Below are 18,273 nucleotides of genomic sequence, written 5' to 3' on the forward strand. Positions count from 1 at the left end.
GCCTCCACGCACGCTACCGCGCCGATTCCAGCGCTCCCGGCCGCCTGCGCGGCTCTCCGTCGCCCCCGTTCGCGTCTGCATGCCTTCATCCACCGATCGGACCGCTGGATCGGTCCATTGCCTTGAATGTTATCTTGGCCGACACTTTGGAGGCCCGCCTGGCTGGGCTTCGAGCCCGGTTGCGGCTGTCTTCGTGGTTCTCGCAAGTGGGCGTCCGGTGCGTTGTCGGTCATGCGCACAAGCCACCACAGCGTCCTCGGTGTCCTGCAGGTCAAACCGAGCTCACAGGACACCAGGACACGAGGCGGCGGCGTAGCCCGGCGGCGGTCAGGGGTGATGCTTTGGTAGTCGATGCGGTCGAATGCGCGGGTGCGGCAGGGCGGTTTGGCGAGCGAGGAGTATGTGTAGGCGTGGCGCAAGCGCAAGCGTGTGTGCTTGTGTGTTGTGTGTAGGAGCGTGTAGGGTGAATTTTGTGTTGTTTTTGTGTTGTGAGTAGTCGAACGTGTCAGTGTCGTCTAGTGGTTAGGACGCGAGCTTCACACGCTCGAGATCGAGGGTTCGATCCCCTCCTCTGATATCTTCTTTGCTCCTTTTGCCTCCACGCACGCTACCGCGCCGATTCCAGCGCTCCCGGCCGCCTGCGCGGCTCTCCGTCGCCCCCGTTCGCGTCTGCATGCCTTCATCCACCGATCGGACCGCTGGATCGGTCCATTGCCTTGAATGTTATCTTGGCCGACACTTTGGAGGCCCGCCTGGCTGGGCTTCGAGCCCGGTTGCGGCTGTCTTCGTGGTTCTCGCAAGTGGGCGTCCGGTGCGTTGTCGGTCATGCGCACAAGCCACCACAGCGTCCTCGGTGTCCTGCAGGTCAAACCGAGCTCACAGGACACCAGGACACGAGGCGGCGGCGTAGCCCGGCGGCGGTCAGGGGTGATGCTTTGGTAGTCGATGCGGTCGAATGCGCGGGTGCGGCAGGGCGGTTTGGCGAGTGAGGAGTATGTGTAGGCGTGGCGCAAGCGCAAGCGTGTGTGCTTGTGTGTTGTGTGTAGGAGCGTGTAGGGTGAATTTTGTGTTGTTTTTGTGTTGTGAGTAGTCGAACGTGTCAGTGTCGTCTAGTGGTTAGGACGCGAGCTTCACACGCTCGAGATCGAGGGTTCGCTCCCCTCCTCTGATATCTTCTTTGCTCCTTTTGCCTCCACGCACGCTACCGCGCCGATTCCAGCGCTCCCGGCCGCCTGCGCGGCTCTCCGTCGCCCCCGTTCGCGTCTGCATGCCTTCATCCACCGATCGGACCGCTGGATCGGTCCATTGCCTTGAATGTTATCTTGGCCGACACTTTGGAGGCCCGCCTGGCTGGGCTTCGAGCCCGGTTGCGGCTGTCTTCGTGGTTCTCGCAAGTGGGCGTCCGGTGCGTTGTCGGCCGTGCGCACAAGCCACCACAGCGTCCTCGGTGTCCTGCAGGTCAAACCGAGCTCACAGGACACCAGGACACGAGGCGGCGGCGTAGCCCGGCGGTGGTCAGGGGTGATGCTTTGGTAGTCGATGCGGTCGAATGCGCGGGTGCGGCAGGGCGGTTTGGCGAGCGAGGAGTATGTGTAGGCGTGGCGCAAGCGCAAGCGTGTGTGCTTGTGTGTTGTGTGTAGGAGCGTGTAGGGTGAATTTTGTGTTGTTTTTGTGTTGTGAGTAGTCGAACGTGTCAGTGTCGTCTAGTGGTTAGGACGCGAGCTTCACACGCTCGAGATCGAGGGTTCGATCCCCTCCTCTGATATCTTCTTTGCTCCTTTTGCCTCCACGCACGCTACCGCGCCGATTCCAGCGCTCCCGGCCGCCTGCGCGGCTCTCCGTCGCCCCCGTTCGCGTCTGCATGCCTTCATCCACCGATCGGACCGCTGGATCGGTCCATTGCCTTGAATGTTATCTTGGCCGACACTTTGGAGGCCCGCCTGGCTGGGCTTCGAGCCCGGTTGCGGCTGTCTTCGTGGTTCTCGCAAGTGGGCGTCCGGTGCGTTGTCGGCCGTGCGCACAAGCCACCACAGCGTCCTCGGTGTCCTGCAGGTCAAACCGAGCTCACAGGACACCAGGACACGAGGCGGCGGCGTAGCCCGGCGGCGGTCAGGGGTGATGCTTTGGTAGTCGATGCGGTCGAATGCGCGGGTGCGGCAGGGCGGTTTGGCGAGCGAGGAGTATGTGTAGGCGTGGCGCAAGCGCAAGCGTGTGTGCTTGTGTGTTGTGTGTAGGAGCGTGTAGGGTGAATTTTGTGTTGTTTTTGTGTTGTGAGTAGTCGAACGTGTCAGTGTCGTCTAGTGGTTAGGACGCGAGCTTCACACGCTCGAGATCGAGGGTTCGATCCCCTCCTCTGATATCTTCTTTGCTCCTTTTGCCTCCACGCACGCTACCGCGCCGATTCCAGCGCTCCCGGCCGCCTGCGCGGCTCTCCGTCGCCCCCGTTCGCGTCTGCATGCCTTCATCCACCGATCGGACCGCTGGATCGGTCCATTGCCTTGAATGTTATCTTGGCCGACACTTTGGAGGCCCGCCTGGCTGGGCTTCGAGCCCGGTTGCGGCTGTCTTCGTGGTTCTCGCAAGTGGGCGTCCGGTGCGTTGTCGGCCATGCGCACAAGCCACCACAGCGTCCTCGGTGTCCTGCAGGTCAAACCGAGCTCACAGGACACCAGGACACGAGGCGGCGGCGTAGCCCGGCGGCGGTCAGGGGTGATGCTTTGGTAGTCGATGCGGTCGAATGCGCGGGTGCGGCAGGGCGGTTTGGCGAGCGAGGAGTATGTGTAGGCGTGGCGCAAGCGCAAGCGTGTGTGCTTGTGTGTTGTGTGTAGGAGCGTGTAGGGTGAATTTTGTGTTGTTTTTGTGTTGTGAGTAGTCGAACGTGTCAGTGTCGTCTAGTGGTTAGGACGCGAGCTTCACACGCTCGAGATCGAGGGTTCGATCCCCTCCTCTGATATCTTCTTTGCTCCTTTTGCCTCCACGCACGCTACCGCGCCGATTCCAGCGCTCCCGGCCGCCTGCGCGGCTCTCCGTCGCCCCCGTTCGCGTCTGCATGCCTTCATCCACCGATCGGACCGCTGGATCGGTCCATTGCCTTGAATGTTATCTTGGCCGACACTTTGGAGGCCCGCCTGGCTGGGCTTCGAGCCCGGTTGCGGCTGTCTTCGTGGTTCTCGCAAGTGGGCGTCCGGTGCGTTGTCGGCCATGCGCACAAGCCACCACAGCGTCCTCGGTGTCCTGCAGGTCAAACCGAGCTCACAGGACACCAGGACACGAGGCGGCGGCGTAGCCCGGCGGCGGTCAGGGGTGATGCTTTGGTAGTCGATGCGGTCGAATGCGCGGGTGCGGCAGGGCGGTTTGGCGAGCGAGGAGTATGTGTTGGCGTGGCGCAAGCGCAAGCGTGTGTGCTTGTGTGTTGTGTGTAGGAGCGTGTAGGGTGAATTTTGTGTTGTTTTTGTGTTGTGAGTAGTCGAACGTGTCAGTGTCGTCTAGTGGTTAGGACGCGAGCTTCACACGCTCGAGATCGAGGGTTCGATCCCCTCCTCTGATATCTTCTTTGCTCCTTTTGCCTCCACGCACGCTACCGCGCCGATTCCAGCGCTCCCGGCCGCCTGCGCGGCTCTCCGTCGCCCCCGTTCGCGTCTGCATGCCTTCATCCACCGATCGGACCGCTGGATCGGTCCATTGCCTTGAATGTTATCTTGGCCGACACTTTGGAGGCCCGCCTGGCTGGGCTTCGAGCCCGGTTGCGGCTGTCTTCGTGGTTCTCGCAAGTGGGCGTCCGGTGCGTTGTCGGCCATGCGCACAAGCCACCACAGCGTCCTCGGTGTCCTGCAGGTCAAACCGAGCTCACAGGACACCAGGACACGAGGCGGCGGCGTAGCCCGGCGGCGGTCAGGGGTGATGCTTTGGTAGTCGATGCGGTCGAATGCGCGGGTGCGGCAGGGCGGTTTGGCGAGCGAGGAGTATGTGTTGGCGTGGCGCAAGCGCAAGCGTGTGTGCTTGTGTGTTGTGTGTAGGAGCGTGTAGGGTGAATTTTGTGTTGTTTTTGTGTTGTGAGTAGTCGAACGTGTCAGTGTCGTCTAGTGGTTAGGACGCGAGCTTCACACGCTCGAGATCGAGGGTTCGCTCCCCTCCTCTGATATCTTCTTTGCTCCTTTTGCCTCCACGCACGCTACCGCGCCGATTCCAGCGCTCCCGGCCGCCTGCGCGGCTCTCCGTCGCCCCCGTTCGCGTCTGCATGCCTTCATCCACCGATCGGACCGCTGGATCGGTCCATTGCCTTGAATGTTATCTTGGCCGACACTTTGGAGGCCCGCCTGGCTGGGCTTCGAGCCCGGTTGCGGCTGTCTTCGTGGTTCTCGCAAGTGGGCGTCCGGTGCGTTGTCGGCCATGCGCACAAGCCACCACAGCGTCCTCGGTGTCCTGCAGGTCAAACCGAGCTCACAGGACACCAGGACACGAGGCGGCGGCGTAGCCCGGCGGCGGTCAGGGGTGATGCTTTGGTAGTCGATGCGGTCGAATGCGCGGGTGCGGCAGGGCGGTTTGGCGAGCGAGGAGTATGTGTAGGCGTGGCGCAAGCGCAAGCGTGTGTGCTTGTGTGTTGTGTGTAGGAGCGTGTAGGGTGAATTTTGTGTTGTTTTTGTGTTGTGAGTAGTCGAACGTGTCAGTGTCGTCTAGTGGTTAGGACGCGAGCTTCACACGCTCGAGATCGAGGGTTCGATCCCCTCCTCTGATATCTTCTTTGCTCCTTTTGCCTCCACGCACGCTACCGCGCCGATTCCAGCGCTCCCGGCCGCCTGCGCGGCTCTCCGTCGCCCCCGTTCGCGTCTGCATGCCTTCATCCACCGATCGGACCGCTGGATCGGTCCATTGCCTTGAATGTTATCTTGGCCGACACTTTGGAGGCCCGCCTGGCTGGGCTTCGAGCCCGGTTGCGGCTGTCTTCGTGGTTCTCGCAAGTGGGCGTCCGGTGCGTTGTCGGCCATGCGCACAAGCCACCACAGCGTCCTCGGTGTCCTGCAGGTCAAACCGAGCTCACAGGACACCAGGACACGAGGCGGCGGCGTAGCCCGGCGGCGGTCAGGGGTGATGCTTTGGTAGTCGATGCGGTCGAATGCGCGGGTGCGGCAGGGCGGTTTGGCGAGCGAGGAGTATGTGTTGGCGTGGCGCAAGCGCAAGCGTGTGTGCTTGTGTGTTGTGTGTAGGAGCGTGTAGGGTGAATTTTGTGTTGTTTTTGTGTTGTGAGTAGTCGAACGTGTCAGTGTCGTCTAGTGGTTAGGACGCGAGCTTCACACGCTCGAGATCGAGGGTTCGATCCCCTCCTCTGATATCTTCTTTACTCCTTTTGCCTCCACGCACGCTACCGCGCCGATTCCAGCGCTCCCGGCCGCCTGCGCGGCTCTCCGTCGCCCCCGTTCGCGTCTGCATGCCTTCATCCACCGATCGGACCGCTGGATCGGTCCATTGCCTTGAATGTTATCTTGGCCGACACTTTGGAGGCCCGCCTGGCTGGGCTTCGAGCCCGGTTGCGGCTGTCTTCGTAGTTCTCGCAAGTGGGCGTCCGGTGCGTTGTCGGCCATGCGCACAAGCCACCACAGCGTCCTCGGTGTCCTGCAGGTCAAACCGAGCTCACAGGACACCAGGACACGAGGCGGCGGCGTAGCCCGGCGGCGGTCAGGGGTGATGCTTTGGTAGTCGATGCGGTCGAATGCGCGGGTGCGGCAGGGCGGTTTGGCGAGCGAGGAGTATGTGTAGGCGTGGCGCAAGCGCAAGCGCGTGTGCTTGTGTGTTGTGTGTAGGAGCGTGTAGGGTGACTTTTGTGTTGTTTTTGTGTTGTGAGTAGTCGAACGTGTCAGTGTCGTCTAGTGGTTAGGACGCGAGCTTCACACGCTCGAGATCGAGGGTTCGATCCCCTCCTCTGATATCTTCTTTGCTCCTTTTGCCTCCACGCACGCTACCGCGCCGATTCCAGCGCTCCCGGCCGCCTGCGCGGCTCTCCGGCGCCCCCGTTCGCGTCTGCATGCCTTCATCCACCGATCGGACCGCTGGATCGGTCCATTGCCTTGAATGTTATCTTGGCCGACACTTTGGACATGGATATTTTCTGAGTTTTGTGCAACTGATTTTTTTTTCGTCCAACCAAAACTCTGCCGGGTTTTAATATCGGCGGAAGCTTAATATAGGAGGATACTATTCAGCGTGCCGGCTTTGTAAGTCGTTGTCTGTCGCTTGTCGATGGAAGCCGCTCAAGTAACATTAGAGCTACATTCACTTCTGTGACCAATTTGTATCCAATAGAAAAGCCAAACAAAAAAAGAGTGCCCCCAAAATAGCTGCCTCACGCGCGTCATCATGCGCACGCCGCTCTTCCTCGTCGCTGTGCTCTTGCTGCTGCCGCTCGCCATGGCCTCTAGCGGCTTCGAGTCCACCATGGGCATCGTGGACACCAACCGCTCCGTGAAGCTGGACCCGAGCGTGCAGCACATTCCGCTGGACCCGGCGCTGCGTCATCTGCGGCCGCCGCCGCCGCGCGTGCCGGACGACGCCAAGCTCTTCGTTGGGCTCTCGGTCTTCCGAGACGGCTACCGCTGTGCCACGACCATCTTCACTGGCTTCACGCGGGCCTCAAACCCGCAGAATATCATCTTCGGGGTGGTGGACCAAGTGTACCCATCGGACCAAAAATGTGTGGACGAGTATTGTATCCTGGCTCAAAAAGAGTGGGGCGAGTGCCGCTACCGGGGCCAAATTCGCGTCGACGAGCGCTCGGCGTACGATTCCAGGGGCCCGACGCTAGCGAGACACCAGCAGCAGAATTTGATCCGCGACGAGGAGTTTTGTCTGCAACTGGACGGCCACAGCATCTTCACGAATGGGTGGGACCAAAATTTGCTCCAAGAGTGGACGGGTATCGGCAACGAGATGGCCGTCATGACGACGTACATCCACCACATCCACAACTTTGTGGCGGACAATGGCGACAACGTGCCCACCAAGAACCTGGACATGCCGCATTTGTGCACCACCACGAGGGGGGCGAATGGACTGGTGAGGACCGTCGGCGCCAGTATGATCGGCAAGTCCAAGATCCCGCAGCTCGAGGCTCTGTGGGGCGCGGGTTTCTCGTACAACAAGTGCCACGCCGAGAAGAGGGTGCCGGTGGATTCACACACGCTGTGGGTCTTTGACGGCGAGGAGTTCCTGCGCGCGTCGAGGCTGTGGACGCATGGGTACGACATGTACTCACCCAGTAAGCTTGGGTCGGTGGTCTACCACAACTATACCTCCGTTCCAGCGCGGTTCGAAGGGATCCCAGTGGACCAAAAACTTAAGGACCGCGAGGAAGAGATGGGGATTAATCGGTTTAAGGTGTTGATGGGTCAGCCGTTCGAGGGGCGGGTCAGCACCGTTGAGTTGGACAAGTACAGCTTCGGCAACGTCCGGTCGTTCAAGCAGTATTTGGAGTTCTCCGGTGTGACGTTCGAGGAGGACAAGAAAGATGAAGAATCGTGCGAGCAGAGGCACTGGGTGCCGTACACTAACGCTACAGAGGTAGAGGAGATTGTGGGTGGAGGGTGGAAGCTTTATGGAGCTCTACCTCAAAGTATTGGAGCCGAAGAGAGCACGCAGCAAAGTGGCCAAGAAACTGAAGGGCGACTCCGGCAAAGTGTGACTAACAGCGTGGGCGCTGAACTACCGACTTCACCGCTGCCGATCTACCTCGTGATTGCCGTTGCAGTTTTGTACGTGGCGGTCTCGAAAAACTCGTTCTCGGGTGGACTCCGTCTGCCCAAGACGCAGCACAACAGCAGCGAGTAATTTACGCTTACTTCTTGTGGCGTCCCAAACGCTCGAGATACTAAACTAATGGGTTTTTCATCATGCACATCTTAATTCGTGCAAAAATTTACGAATCCTGTGACCTGGCGAACAGCTAGGTCATCTTGAAATGCCACTCCAAAATCTTTAGGTATTTAAGCGTATCCATATCTAATGGTGCGACGAGCGTAGCTCTTGGATCCTTTCAGCCTAGTGCACTTCTCAATTTCTCACCAACCGCTCAAGTCCAGAAAGATGAAGTTCTCCAGCCTCTTCGTCGCCATTGTCACGCTTCTCCAAGTTGCTGCTGCCAGCTCCATCGACCTCAACAAAGTCGCTCCCTTCGCCCAGCCAACCGCTTCGACATCCGCCCAGAAAGCTGCCGTCAAGTTCAAACCGCGTCTGTCTATCGGAAGTGGGGCCTGTGTTTCCTTCCCTGCTGTGAACTCTGCTGGAGACACGAGTAGCGGCCTCAGTGAAGAAGGCAAAGGCAGTACGGACTGTACCAACGCTCCCCTGGGCTCGCAAGTGTACGGCCGAGCTGCCTGGTACAACACCAGGTTCGCCATCCTGTACGCCTGGTACTTCCCCAAAGGATTCTGGAACGACTACCCCACGCGCCGCCACGACTGGGCTAGTGCCGTCGTGTGGATTGATAACCCCGATTCAAACACCCCAAAGATTCTGGGCCTTTCACTCTCCACTGCAGACTGGGAGTACTCGACACAGGCGCCTGCAACTTCCGGCATCTCGGATGGCACGACGCCCAAACTTTCACACGAGCTCTCGGTCGAGTGTGGAGATCCGTACCTGACCACAACCGATGGCAGCGGCGACTTTCAACCTCTTATCATGTGGGAACAGCTTACTACTGCGGCGAGGACGGCACTCAACTCGGCCGACTTTGGGAATGCCAAGGTGCCGACCAGTGACGTCAACTTTGAGATGAAACTCAAGAGCGCGTGGCCATTCTCGGGTCAAAAGGTAAGACGCACTACCTGCAGCCACAGCTAAGCGGTGCCGCACAGCTTTTAAGCCTTAAAAAGGCTTGAAGACACACAGACAATTATAATAAATGAATCCATACAAAGACTGAGTGCAACCTAAAATATCGTACATGTTTCAATTTACTTAACCTGCAGCAGAGCGCTTCTCTGCAAAACCTCTTCGTCCTTGGGTCTATCCTCCTCCAAAATCACTTGTGGTGGCGCTCTCCACGGGAGGTCCCCCCAGGGCGATTCCTCCGACGCAAACTCGCTTGAAACGATCACCGTACTGGTCGAATCCTCTTCTTCTTCATCATCGCCATCAACTGGGAAGACGCAGCCCCACTTGGATTCAGCATCGATGACACACACGGCGTTCGCACGAGCCACGCAGTCGGTGCCGTTAAACGTCGCTAACCGGTCGTGGCAGTCGGCGATGGCGACGTCGCCCTGGAGCGGACACGCAGCCCCAGTCGGTAGATCGCCCACACCCGAGCATACCGGTCCCCGCGTCAGATCCATCGCGTACGTGGCGTCGTGTTGCACCGTGACGTTCAGCTCAGCAGCCACAGAGCCCCCAAGCAGCAGTAGAGCTGCGACCGACCGCTTGGACGTTGTCGACATGCTTGCGATGCCCTTGGCCGATTCCGGAATGAACTAACGGTTGCCACGCACGAGTCGCTGGTTCGGTCGAGCCGTTGCAGAGATATAGAGATCCCGAAGGGACAGCCCCCGCCCGATCCAGTAGAGCCCCACCCGCAGAAACGCAGAAATCACTCGGAAAGGCGGATCGACCGGTCGGTAGGGCACCGACCCGCCCCGTTCACCTAGGGACACACGGGTTCTTCATCGAGGTGAGTGCTGCTGGTCGTCGTTGCCAGGTCTCGGCAAATACTGAGGACGCAGACCAAGTCCCGACTGAGACCAAGAATAGAGGGGGGGGGGGAACTTGTCCGCCATGACCCCCTCCATCCCTCTACAGCATTATTAGCATTGGCACCACGAACAGGAGGAGCACGAACTAGCTGAATGGAGGCCACTGCTAAGGGTGCGGTCAATGCAGGCGAAGCCGGGGATAATGGGGGCGTGGCGCCGCTGACGAACTCGATCCTGTCCCAAGCGGTGCTGGACGCCATCGGCCACACGGACGCCAAGCTGGCGTTCGACATGATGCTGGTGAACGAGCACCTGACGTCGCAGGACGCCGCGAACCGCTCGCTGAAGGAGGAGGTGGCGTTCCTCAAGCAGACGTTGGCCAAGCAGACCCACGAGCAGAGCGAGATGTTCCACTACTTCCACGACAAGACGGACGAGCACATGGCGCGCATTGCCGAGCTCGAGAGGGCGCTGAGTGACTCCCAGGCGGAGACGGAGAAGGTCGCGGCCGAGGCGCAAGAGCGACTGGAGGTGGAGAGGAGTGATCGAGTCATTGGGCAGGAGAGGTCCCAGGAAGAAGCCGCGGCTCTGAAGGAGGAACTGCGGCAGGTGCACGCGTTCGCAGTCGCTAAGCGCGAGTTGGAGGCCCACACACACGCGCTCGAGACGCAGTTGGACGCCCAGCGAGCAGCGTTCCAGACGCAAATGCAGGATCTAGAGCGGAGCAATCTAGTGGAGCAGGCACGCACCAAGCAGGAGCTGATGGGGAGGATGCAGGCTGCCAAGGCGGAGTTAATGCTGCGGACGAACGACCAGGTAGTGTCGACGACACAGCGAACGTTGCTGGAGAACGAGCACTTCACGCAGGAGCTAGCGTTCCAGAGTCGCGAGACGGAGCGTCTCTTGGAGAAACTCGACGCGGCACAGAAGGAGGCGGCCACCTTACGAGCCAAGAACACGGTGCTAGAAGCCAACGAACAGTTGATGGCCAAGAAGAACCGCTACTACCAAAAGATCCTGGCCAAGCTGCAGCATCCAAAGGCTGACGAAGGCGCTACAGCACTTCAACTTGAGCTTAGTAGCCCCGTTGGTGCTGGAGGTACTGGGGTTAAGGACGCCACGACTGACGAAAGCATGGACGCATCAACAACACACGGAGCTCTTGAGGCGGAGATGCAGAAACGCGTTGAGCTTGAAGCGCAGTTGCAGCGCGCGCTTGAGTGGCTCCGTGTGTTCCAGCGAGAGCGTCAGTTCATTTTGGCGCAGCAAGACGAAGTCATCCAATTCCTCTACCGCTCACTGGACGAAGCAGCTGAAGCTCAACGACTCTGCAAGCGTGACGGCCTGGGTGAACCAGAAGTGAACCCAGCACACGCCGTCGAAGTCAATAAGCGCGTCGAAGATTTGATTCAGCAGGCTCCAAGCACGACGACTATGGAGGCATTCGGCCGACGAGTCTTAGCACAACGCCCAGCGTTGGACGAATTGTCGTCATCCGATGCACACGAAGTGCTTCTCTTCCTGCTGGAAAAGCTTCGTCTGTATCAAGTTCGGATCTCCGCGATCTACCCGAATTCGTGCTCGGTATCAAACGCCACGAGCCCCGTGAAACAGATGCTTGAGCGGCAACTAGGCGTTGAGTTGCCTCCCATCGCCACTAGCAGTAGCAACTCAAGCCCCAGTCCGTCCTCGAACAAGCAAAAGCGCCGTGTATTTGCTCACGTAGTCGCGACTGTGGATGCGGGCAGCATGGAGTGGCTGGGGTCGCCGAAGGCCAAAGTCGCCCCTGCGCCCCAAGCTCCTCTAAGCCCGCAACTCCTAGCGATGGCCACGAACCAGTTCAACTTTATCGGTTCAAGCACGAAGCGTAGCAGTCCGACGAAAAGAAGGTACCAGCAACTTCACCACAGCTCGTTGGGGAGGAATCCGGCCGCTTCTCCGCCTCGCAAAGCGCAAACGCAGATTCAGCCGTTGATCCCGTGGAGTAAGGACGAAGTTCTGGGCCCTTGGCAGGGAACAGCTTCCACGGCCTCCATCCCCGAGTGGAATCCGATCAGTGAAGCGAACCAATAGAATTCTATGGCGACGAATTGGAGATGCGAATGCACATAATGACTTCATGAGTAAAGCTACGTTGGTAACAAAAACTTCCGAAGTAGTAAGCTCTGCTTCGGTGCTGCTTCCATTGCCAGATAGGTTTTTGTTTGTTTGTTTTAGTTTTTGGCACTAATCAAAGACTTCGAGCCCAGCGAGGGGTGAATTACTGTCTCCCATGTTGTTACTCCTTCGCGGTCGTGAGATTTGCAGGTACAGGTTTCGGCTTCGGTGAAGGACGCCAACTTCGAACAACCCCATAAGAGCTTGGCCAGTCCGATGGCACCACAAACACGGGACTAAGTCGTCTTAGGACCTTTCTGGACGCAATCTGTCAACTACAGAAGCTTGGTGACGTATCCAAAGCGTAGTCAAGCGCATTTGACTCTTCTAACAGGGGTGAAATCCATCGATTTAGCCGCAGCCACATGTTGCCGATTCTACGGAACCTGAAAGCCCAGATACCATGAAAACTAGACTAACAAGATCTTACTATGCGTTCTCGATAGACTCTACGATATGTCGCCGGGCTACGATCAACAAGTCTTTGTGTCCATGTTGCACGCAGCAGGACAGGCGCGTACATGTAGCATTTATTGGCCTGAACTCCTCTAACACGCGTCTAACAGCGAAAAAATTCTGGACGTATCACGCGCCCGAAGTCACATGTGGAGCCCTACCCAAAGCCCCAGCATCTGAGCTCTACGGTCGAACGGACCAAAGGCCGTTCCCTAAAGAACGCCCGCTGGTCCGCTTGAAGGAAGGATCGATCGCCAGCGTCCGTTCATATCCGTTCGCCTGTCCTTTGGAGGAGGCGCCGCTAGGATTTCCACGCAGGGTCACGGTCATTCCCCGACTTTCAACCGCCCACGCATACGTAGCCAGTTGCTCCCCGACGATGAAAAACTTGCTGTCTCTCGGGCTGGTTGCGCTGTTGGGTGTGAACTCCTACGGCGACGACGCCCCCGTGATCAATGTACTGGGCACCACCACGTTCCTGACGTTGGACCCGACGGTGCAGCACGTGCCGTTGGATCCATACGACCAGAGTCTGCGCCCTCCCCCGGCCAAGATCCCGACGTCCTTCGAGATCCACATTGGATCTTCAGTCTTCCGAGACGGCCACCGCTGTGGCAAGACGCTGTTCACTGCGCTGAAGCGCGCGGTCTACCCGGAGCGACTCCGGTTCGGCATCCTAGAGCAGTTGGTGGAGGGGGACCCTACCTGCGTGGACGAGTACTGCAAGATGGCTCTGGACGAGTGGCCGGACTACCCCGAGTGCCGCTACAAGGATCGGATCCAGGTGACCCCCCGACCGGCGGGTGAAGCATCGGGCTGCACTACCGCGCGCCACCAGCAGCAGAAGATGATCGGGGACGAGGAGTTCTGTCTCCAAGTGGACGGCCACAGCATCTTCACCAACGGCTGGGACGAGATCATGCTGGACGAGTGGAAGGGCATCGACAACGAGATGGCCGTGCTCACGGTGTATCCGCACGACCTGCACGACTTTATCAAGGAGAACGGAGACAACAACGCGCCGGATTGGATCCCCCACCTCTGCACCACCATCAAGGGCGGCAATGGCTTGACCCGGATCGTCGGAGCCAGCATCAAGCGCAACGCCAAGATCCCCCAAATGTCCGCATTGTGGGGTGGGGGTCTGTCCTTCAGCAAGTGCCACGCAGAGCGGAATGTGCCTGTGGATTCCCACACTCCGTGGCTTTGGGACGGAGAGGAGTTCCTGCGCTCGGCGGACTATTGGACGCACGGCTACGATCTGTACTCACCCAGTCGGATCGGCAACGTCTTGTACCACAATTACTCCAAGAAACCCGCCAGCTTCTGGGAATCTCCGTACGATCCCGCCAAGAAGGCGCTGGAGATGGATATGACCCACAACCGAGTGCGTCTTCGAGTAGGAATCGACTTCAAGGGCCCAGTGGACGGCTACGAGCTCAACAAGTACAAGTTCGGTACTGCGCGCTCCTTCGAGCAGTACATGAGGTTCGCCAACATGAGTTTCGAAGGCATGATGAACGAGACCAACTCGTGCGGACAGCTGCACTGGGTGCCGTACGCTAACGCCTCGGAAGTGGAGGTGATTGTGGGCGGCGGCTGGAGGATGCGTCCTGGAGACGCCCCTGCTCCGGTTGACCGGTACCCAACTCCGCAGCAGCACGTTCCGTCGCAATGGGACGACTACAACGAGAGTCCACGGCTGGCCAAGCACGTGGCACGCGAGATGTTCGAGGACGAAGCTGAGGACGTGTTCAGGCAACGGGCACTCAGTGCTCACGAGAAGAACGGTGCTGGGATTGGCGACGTGGTACAGCTGAGGAAGGGCTCGATCCAGTCTCCCAAGCCAGGCTCGTCCAATATGTCAGCCTGGGGACTGCTTGGCGTCGTTCTGGTCGCTCTCTTCGTGACGCTCTCGAACGACAGCAAGTCTCGCGCCATCCGACGAAGCTGCGTATCGAGAGCCCACCACCTCAGTCACGACTAGAAACTCAGAAGCGTGGTGGTAATTCAATATGTTGCAAGTACACAGTATTTCTTACCTCTTCTGTACATCGCTAATAAGTTATTTTCGTTGTGGGGTTCGAGATGAACTCGGTGTCGATGTTTACGTGTCTGACCGAGTTGGCCCAAAGCGGAAATATACTGATGGATGTGGAGAAACAATGGGTGAGGAACGTAGGGATCTACGACGAAGCGGCTCGACGTGGTACGGCTGAAGATATACTCCCGAAAAGATCTCTGAGGGCATGAAGAGGGTTGTCGACAAGCCTTCGGAGAAATACATTGTGGCTGGCTACAGGGAGTTCGTAGGTAGATTCGGAACTGTTCGGCTCCAATAATAAAAAAAAGGCTCGATGAAGCCGAGCCTGCAAACGAAGAGCGATCAATACACAGCAATCTTCTTTTTTCCTCTTACAAAACTGAGTAAGCTAAGTACCAGTGTCTATTGGAAAAATATCTGCAGTACCTGATGATGATGACGATCCTCACCGCTGCAATCCGCGTGGTGGCCTTAACTTTCCCATAGCGGGCTTAACGCGTTTATTCTCGACGTTGGCCAGGAACATATTCATAACAAATATTATGAGTTTCAAGGCGTAGAAAACTCCCAACACGTGGATCTCATTTTTCTATCAAAGCCGGAAATATTTCTCGCCACCGTGTCCTAATTTCTATAAAATCACGCAAGGCCTTATGCATGGGTGCACACCATTGCACGCTGTTCACGTGCTTCCAGCCAAAAGGGCTCATTTCCGGACTTCTCCAGCGTTTTTCCACCGTTTCAAATTAAAACCGAAACATGAACGCGTCTGACGTACGCGACCCACCCGAGCAGTCGTGAAAGGCGAAAGGGATCCATCCGCATAAGCACCTCGCGACCGGAGGCCTCTCAGTCTTCAATTTGCGCCACCGACTCGATTTCCAAGATCATGCTGCGACTCGTGACTTTCACTGCACTACTCCTCGCACTTGCACGCGATGCCAAGAGCCAAGTCGAAGGCGAAGGGGAAGCCAGCGAGTCAACGGTCGAATGGGACAACTGGGCCAAGTCGGCCAAGCTGAACCCGACTGTGCAGCACATTCCGCTGGATCCGTCGGAAAGCGACTTGCGACCGCCACCAGCTCAAATCCCCGACTCCTTCGACATGTTCGTGGGCTCGTCGGTCTTTCGAGACGGGTATCGGTGTGGCAAGACCCTGTTCACAGCGCTGAAGCGAGCAACGCACCCGGAACGGCTCCAATTCGGCATCCTGGAGCAAATCTACGAGGGAGACCCAACTTGTCTCGACGAGTACTGCAAAATGGCGGCGGAGGAGTGGCCTGAAGACCAAGAGTGTCGGTACAAGGCTCAGATCACCGTGGACACTCGCGACGCGGCCGAGTCGGCTGGATGCACGACGGCTCGTCACCTGCAGCAGAAGTTGGTGGGGGACCAAGAGTTTTGTCTGCAAGTGGACGGCCACAGCGTCTTCACGAACCGCTGGGACGAGAACATCCTGGCGGACTGGGCGTCGATCGACAACGAGATGGCGGTCATGACCATGTACCCGCACCACACGCACACCTACATGATCAACGAGGAGGGCGACAACACTATTACCAACTCGATCCCGCACCTGTGCACCACTATTCGGGGTGGCAATGGTCTGCCACGCATTGTCGGCGCCAGTTTGATCAAGGACTCGTGGAAGCCGCAGATGGCCGCGCTCTGGGGCGGTGGCTACTCGTTCAGCAAGTGCCACGCAGAGCGCAGGGTGCTGATCGACTCGCACACGCCGTGGCTCTGGGACGGCGAGGAGTTCATGCGGTCTGCCAACTACTGGACGTACGGCTACGACTTGTACTCGCCGAGTCGGTTGGGCAACGTGCTGTACCATAACTACTCGAAAAAGCCGGAGAGCGTCTGGGCGGCGCCCATCGATCCTGAGAAGAAGGAGCGAGACACGGAGATGGCCGAGAACCGTGTGCGTCTTCGCCTCGGGATCCCGTTCAAGGGGCCAGTTGATACTTTCGAGCTTGAGAAGTACGGCTTCGGTACGGTGCGGTCGTTCGAGAGCTTCCTCGAGTTCGCCAACGTCTCACTTGAAGGCTGGATGAACGACACGAACTCTTGCGGTCAGCTGCACTGGGTTCCGTATGAGGATCCGACAGAAGTGGAGGAGACCGTTGGCGGTGGCTGGAAGCTGAACCCGGAAGGAGAAGAAGAAGGGGACCCCGAGGCAGAAGGAGATGAGGACGAGGAGAATGTTGAGGAGGAGTTGAACGAGGAGGCGGGTGATGAAGTTGCGGTTGATGACCGCCACGCGGCTCTCATGGCGGTGAAACTTCGACAAAGCGCGCCCAGTCCAGTGGCAAAGAGCTCTGGAATGTCGTCGTCGACTTTCGTTGGGGTTGTCGTTGTGGCGGCCGTGTTTGTCACGATCTCCACTGACGCAGGCTCACGAGCCATCCGTCGACGAGTTTGCGGAACCATGCACGGCAGAACACACCGCAGTATTTAGATACGTTTGAGGAATACATTACGCAAGGTGTTTAACGGGTGCATCTTGAAGCACCCCACCCGTTACTTAACGGGTGCGCCTCCGCGCGAAACGTCTTGGAGTGCTTCATGATGCACCACGGTTACGCATAACCGTTTCGGTATCGGATATTAGTTCGTATCAACGGCGAGAATGGATCCGTCACCTCCAAGCGCACTTCTGCTTGATCCTTCGGCTCTTTGAGACTGTGTTCCTGTTCACTGCGGACAATGAGGACATCGTGTGCTTCGCGGGAACGAGCTGGGTGTCGCTGCAAGCGGTGACCTCCGTCCTCCGGTGGCGGTACGTCAAGTACACTCTACCGAAAGTGCTAAGCGACGTGTTTGGCGGCGAGCTGCTTCGCTGCACAGGCAACGGCGAGACCAGCGCCACGTTAAGTAGGACAAGCACGTCGAATAAGGACGAGCGGCCGGAACGCCTTAGAAAAGTTGAAGGGACGAGAAGTATCTGGGTGCTGCAAAGTACTAGGGAGGGTATTGTGCGTTTCATGCATTTTGGCGGAGACGACTTATATTTTGACGATTTAGAGGACGACTTACCGCGGGATCATCGTTCAGTGATTTGAAGGACGAATTACCAGAAAGCGCAACGAGCTATCGATGGAAACAACGAATGGCGGTTGAACCATCCGCCATTCGTTTTCGCAACTCGCTAAACTGCAAGTTGCGTGCTAGCTAGCTTTTCAAAGCAGCGTTTGTATGCAGCAACAGGGAAGTCCTGCGCTATGAACCGTACTATGGAAATATCTCTAGTCTAGAAGCGTCAAGTACTAAAGCGTTTCTTGGACACAGCGGCCAACACAATTCAATCTCCCCACCCGCGAGGCGTTTCTTTGGCTTACACCAGCAATTTGACGATGCAACTTGTGGCCATGACAGCTAATTCGTGCTTTGAGCAACGATTTATCCGCAATGCACAACGATTTGTGACACCGCGAAGACGAGTTATAAGAGCATCTCCAACGGTAGTGCAAATTGCAAAAGTGATAGGTAAAGTGAAAGTCGAATTGCAAGCTGGTAGCTACAACGACGAGACATCTAATCTTGCAATAGTTGCAAAGATCTCCAACGGTGTATTGATAGTGCAAATCGATTCGAGCCAGAACATAACCCGATTTAAACCATCGCAGGGACAATGAGCTCGATCAGCGCGAAGGCCCTTTGCTCCGTGGTCATAACGAGTCGCTTTCTGCGCAAGCGACGATCGCGAAAGAAGAAACACGGCGGCTCGGGGCCTGGAAGGAGCGCCAACCTTAACCGCGACCACGTCCTCGCCTACAATCGGTTTCACAAGCAGTACATATCGACGCGGGCAACATATACAAAGGAGCAATTTCGTAGGCGATTTCGTATGAGCAAGGCCCTTTTTCTCAGTATAGTGGACAAGTTCGGAGAGTGTGATGAATATTTTACGTGGCGCAAGGATTGTACTGGCAA

The 18,273-nt window shown here is 57.8% G+C and overlaps 7 protein-coding genes and 10 non-coding genes across 17 annotated transcripts; 15 read left to right on the forward strand and 2 right to left on the reverse strand.

Annotated features, from left to right (window-relative positions):
* Nucleotides 1–504: 504 nt before the first annotated feature.
* On the forward strand, nucleotides 505–577 carry PHYSODRAFT_t343. Its single transcript has one exon. It is a non-coding gene; the product is annotated as a tRNA-Val (tRNA).
* PHYSODRAFT_324390 (hypothetical protein) lies at nucleotides 537–5,579 on the reverse strand (the record flags this gene model as incomplete). Its single annotated transcript, XM_009520140.1, has 9 exons — nucleotides 537–858; nucleotides 1,201–1,452; nucleotides 1,795–2,046; nucleotides 2,389–2,640; nucleotides 2,983–3,234; nucleotides 3,577–3,828; nucleotides 4,171–4,422; nucleotides 4,765–5,016; nucleotides 5,359–5,579. 9 exons carry the CDS (start codon nucleotides 5,577–5,579, stop codon nucleotides 537–539), a joined length of 2,307 nt encoding a protein of 768 aa, XP_009518435.1.
* On the forward strand, nucleotides 1,099–1,171 carry PHYSODRAFT_t344. Its single transcript has one exon. It is a non-coding gene; the product is annotated as a tRNA-Val (tRNA).
* PHYSODRAFT_t345 lies at nucleotides 1,693–1,765 on the forward strand. The gene has a single exon. It is a non-coding gene; the product is annotated as a tRNA-Val (tRNA).
* PHYSODRAFT_t346 lies at nucleotides 2,287–2,359 on the forward strand. Its single transcript has one exon. It is a non-coding gene; the product is annotated as a tRNA-Val (tRNA).
* Nucleotides 2,881–2,953, forward strand: PHYSODRAFT_t347. The gene has a single exon. It is a non-coding gene; the product is annotated as a tRNA-Val (tRNA).
* Nucleotides 3,475–3,547, forward strand: PHYSODRAFT_t348. Its single transcript has one exon. It is a non-coding gene; the product is annotated as a tRNA-Val (tRNA).
* PHYSODRAFT_t349 lies at nucleotides 4,069–4,141 on the forward strand. Its single transcript has one exon. It is a non-coding gene; the product is annotated as a tRNA-Val (tRNA).
* PHYSODRAFT_t350 lies at nucleotides 4,663–4,735 on the forward strand. Its single transcript has one exon. It is a non-coding gene; the product is annotated as a tRNA-Val (tRNA).
* On the forward strand, nucleotides 5,257–5,329 carry PHYSODRAFT_t351. Its single transcript has one exon. It is a non-coding gene; the product is annotated as a tRNA-Val (tRNA).
* Nucleotides 5,580–5,850: 271 nt separating the features above from the next.
* Nucleotides 5,851–5,923, forward strand: PHYSODRAFT_t352. The gene has a single exon. It is a non-coding gene; the product is annotated as a tRNA-Val (tRNA).
* A 479-nt stretch (nucleotides 5,924–6,402) lies between these two features.
* Nucleotides 6,403–7,470, forward strand: PHYSODRAFT_459024 (hypothetical protein; the record flags this gene model as incomplete). Its single annotated transcript, XM_009520141.1, has 1 exon — nucleotides 6,403–7,470. A coding segment is annotated over one exon (1,068 nt), but the record flags the coding sequence as incomplete, so codon positions are not given.
* A 603-nt stretch (nucleotides 7,471–8,073) lies between these two features.
* Nucleotides 8,074–8,832, forward strand: PHYSODRAFT_253029 (necrosis inducing-like protein NPP1 type; the record flags this gene model as incomplete). The annotated part of the gene is made up of 1 exon (XM_009520142.1): nucleotides 8,074–8,832. The coding sequence occupies one exon, from the start codon at nucleotides 8,074–8,076 to the stop codon at nucleotides 8,830–8,832; it is 759 nt and encodes a 252-aa protein (XP_009518437.1).
* Nucleotides 8,833–9,122: 290 nt separating this feature from the next.
* Nucleotides 9,123–9,389, reverse strand: PHYSODRAFT_375196 (hypothetical protein; the record flags this gene model as incomplete). The annotated part of the gene is made up of 1 exon (XM_009520143.1): nucleotides 9,123–9,389. A coding segment is annotated over one exon (267 nt), but the record flags the coding sequence as incomplete, so codon positions are not given.
* A 585-nt stretch (nucleotides 9,390–9,974) lies between these two features.
* PHYSODRAFT_483127 (hypothetical protein) lies at nucleotides 9,975–11,753 on the forward strand (the record flags this gene model as incomplete). Its single annotated transcript, XM_009520144.1, has 4 exons — nucleotides 9,975–10,155; nucleotides 10,231–10,766; nucleotides 10,860–11,016; nucleotides 11,065–11,753. 4 exons carry the CDS (start codon nucleotides 9,975–9,977, stop codon nucleotides 11,751–11,753), a joined length of 1,563 nt encoding a protein of 520 aa, XP_009518439.1.
* A 919-nt stretch (nucleotides 11,754–12,672) lies between these two features.
* PHYSODRAFT_555831 (hypothetical protein) lies at nucleotides 12,673–14,280 on the forward strand (the record flags this gene model as incomplete). The annotated part of the gene is made up of 2 exons (XM_009520145.1): nucleotides 12,673–13,926; nucleotides 14,029–14,280. The coding sequence occupies 2 exons, from the start codon at nucleotides 12,673–12,675 to the stop codon at nucleotides 14,278–14,280; spliced, it is 1,506 nt and encodes a 501-aa protein (XP_009518440.1).
* Nucleotides 14,281–15,226: 946 nt separating this feature from the next.
* On the forward strand, nucleotides 15,227–16,798 carry PHYSODRAFT_487824 (hypothetical protein; the record flags this gene model as incomplete). The annotated part of the gene is made up of 2 exons (XM_009520146.1): nucleotides 15,227–16,469; nucleotides 16,647–16,798. The coding sequence occupies 2 exons, from the start codon at nucleotides 15,227–15,229 to the stop codon at nucleotides 16,796–16,798; spliced, it is 1,395 nt and encodes a 464-aa protein (XP_009518441.1).
* Nucleotides 16,799–18,273: the final 1,475 nt, after the last annotated feature.

Source organism: Phytophthora sojae (assembly GCF_000149755.1).
Source record: "Phytophthora sojae unplaced genomic scaffold PHYSOscaffold_2, whole genome shotgun sequence".
Taxonomy (NCBI): Eukaryota; Oomycota; class Peronosporomycetes; order Peronosporales; family Peronosporaceae; genus Phytophthora; species Phytophthora sojae.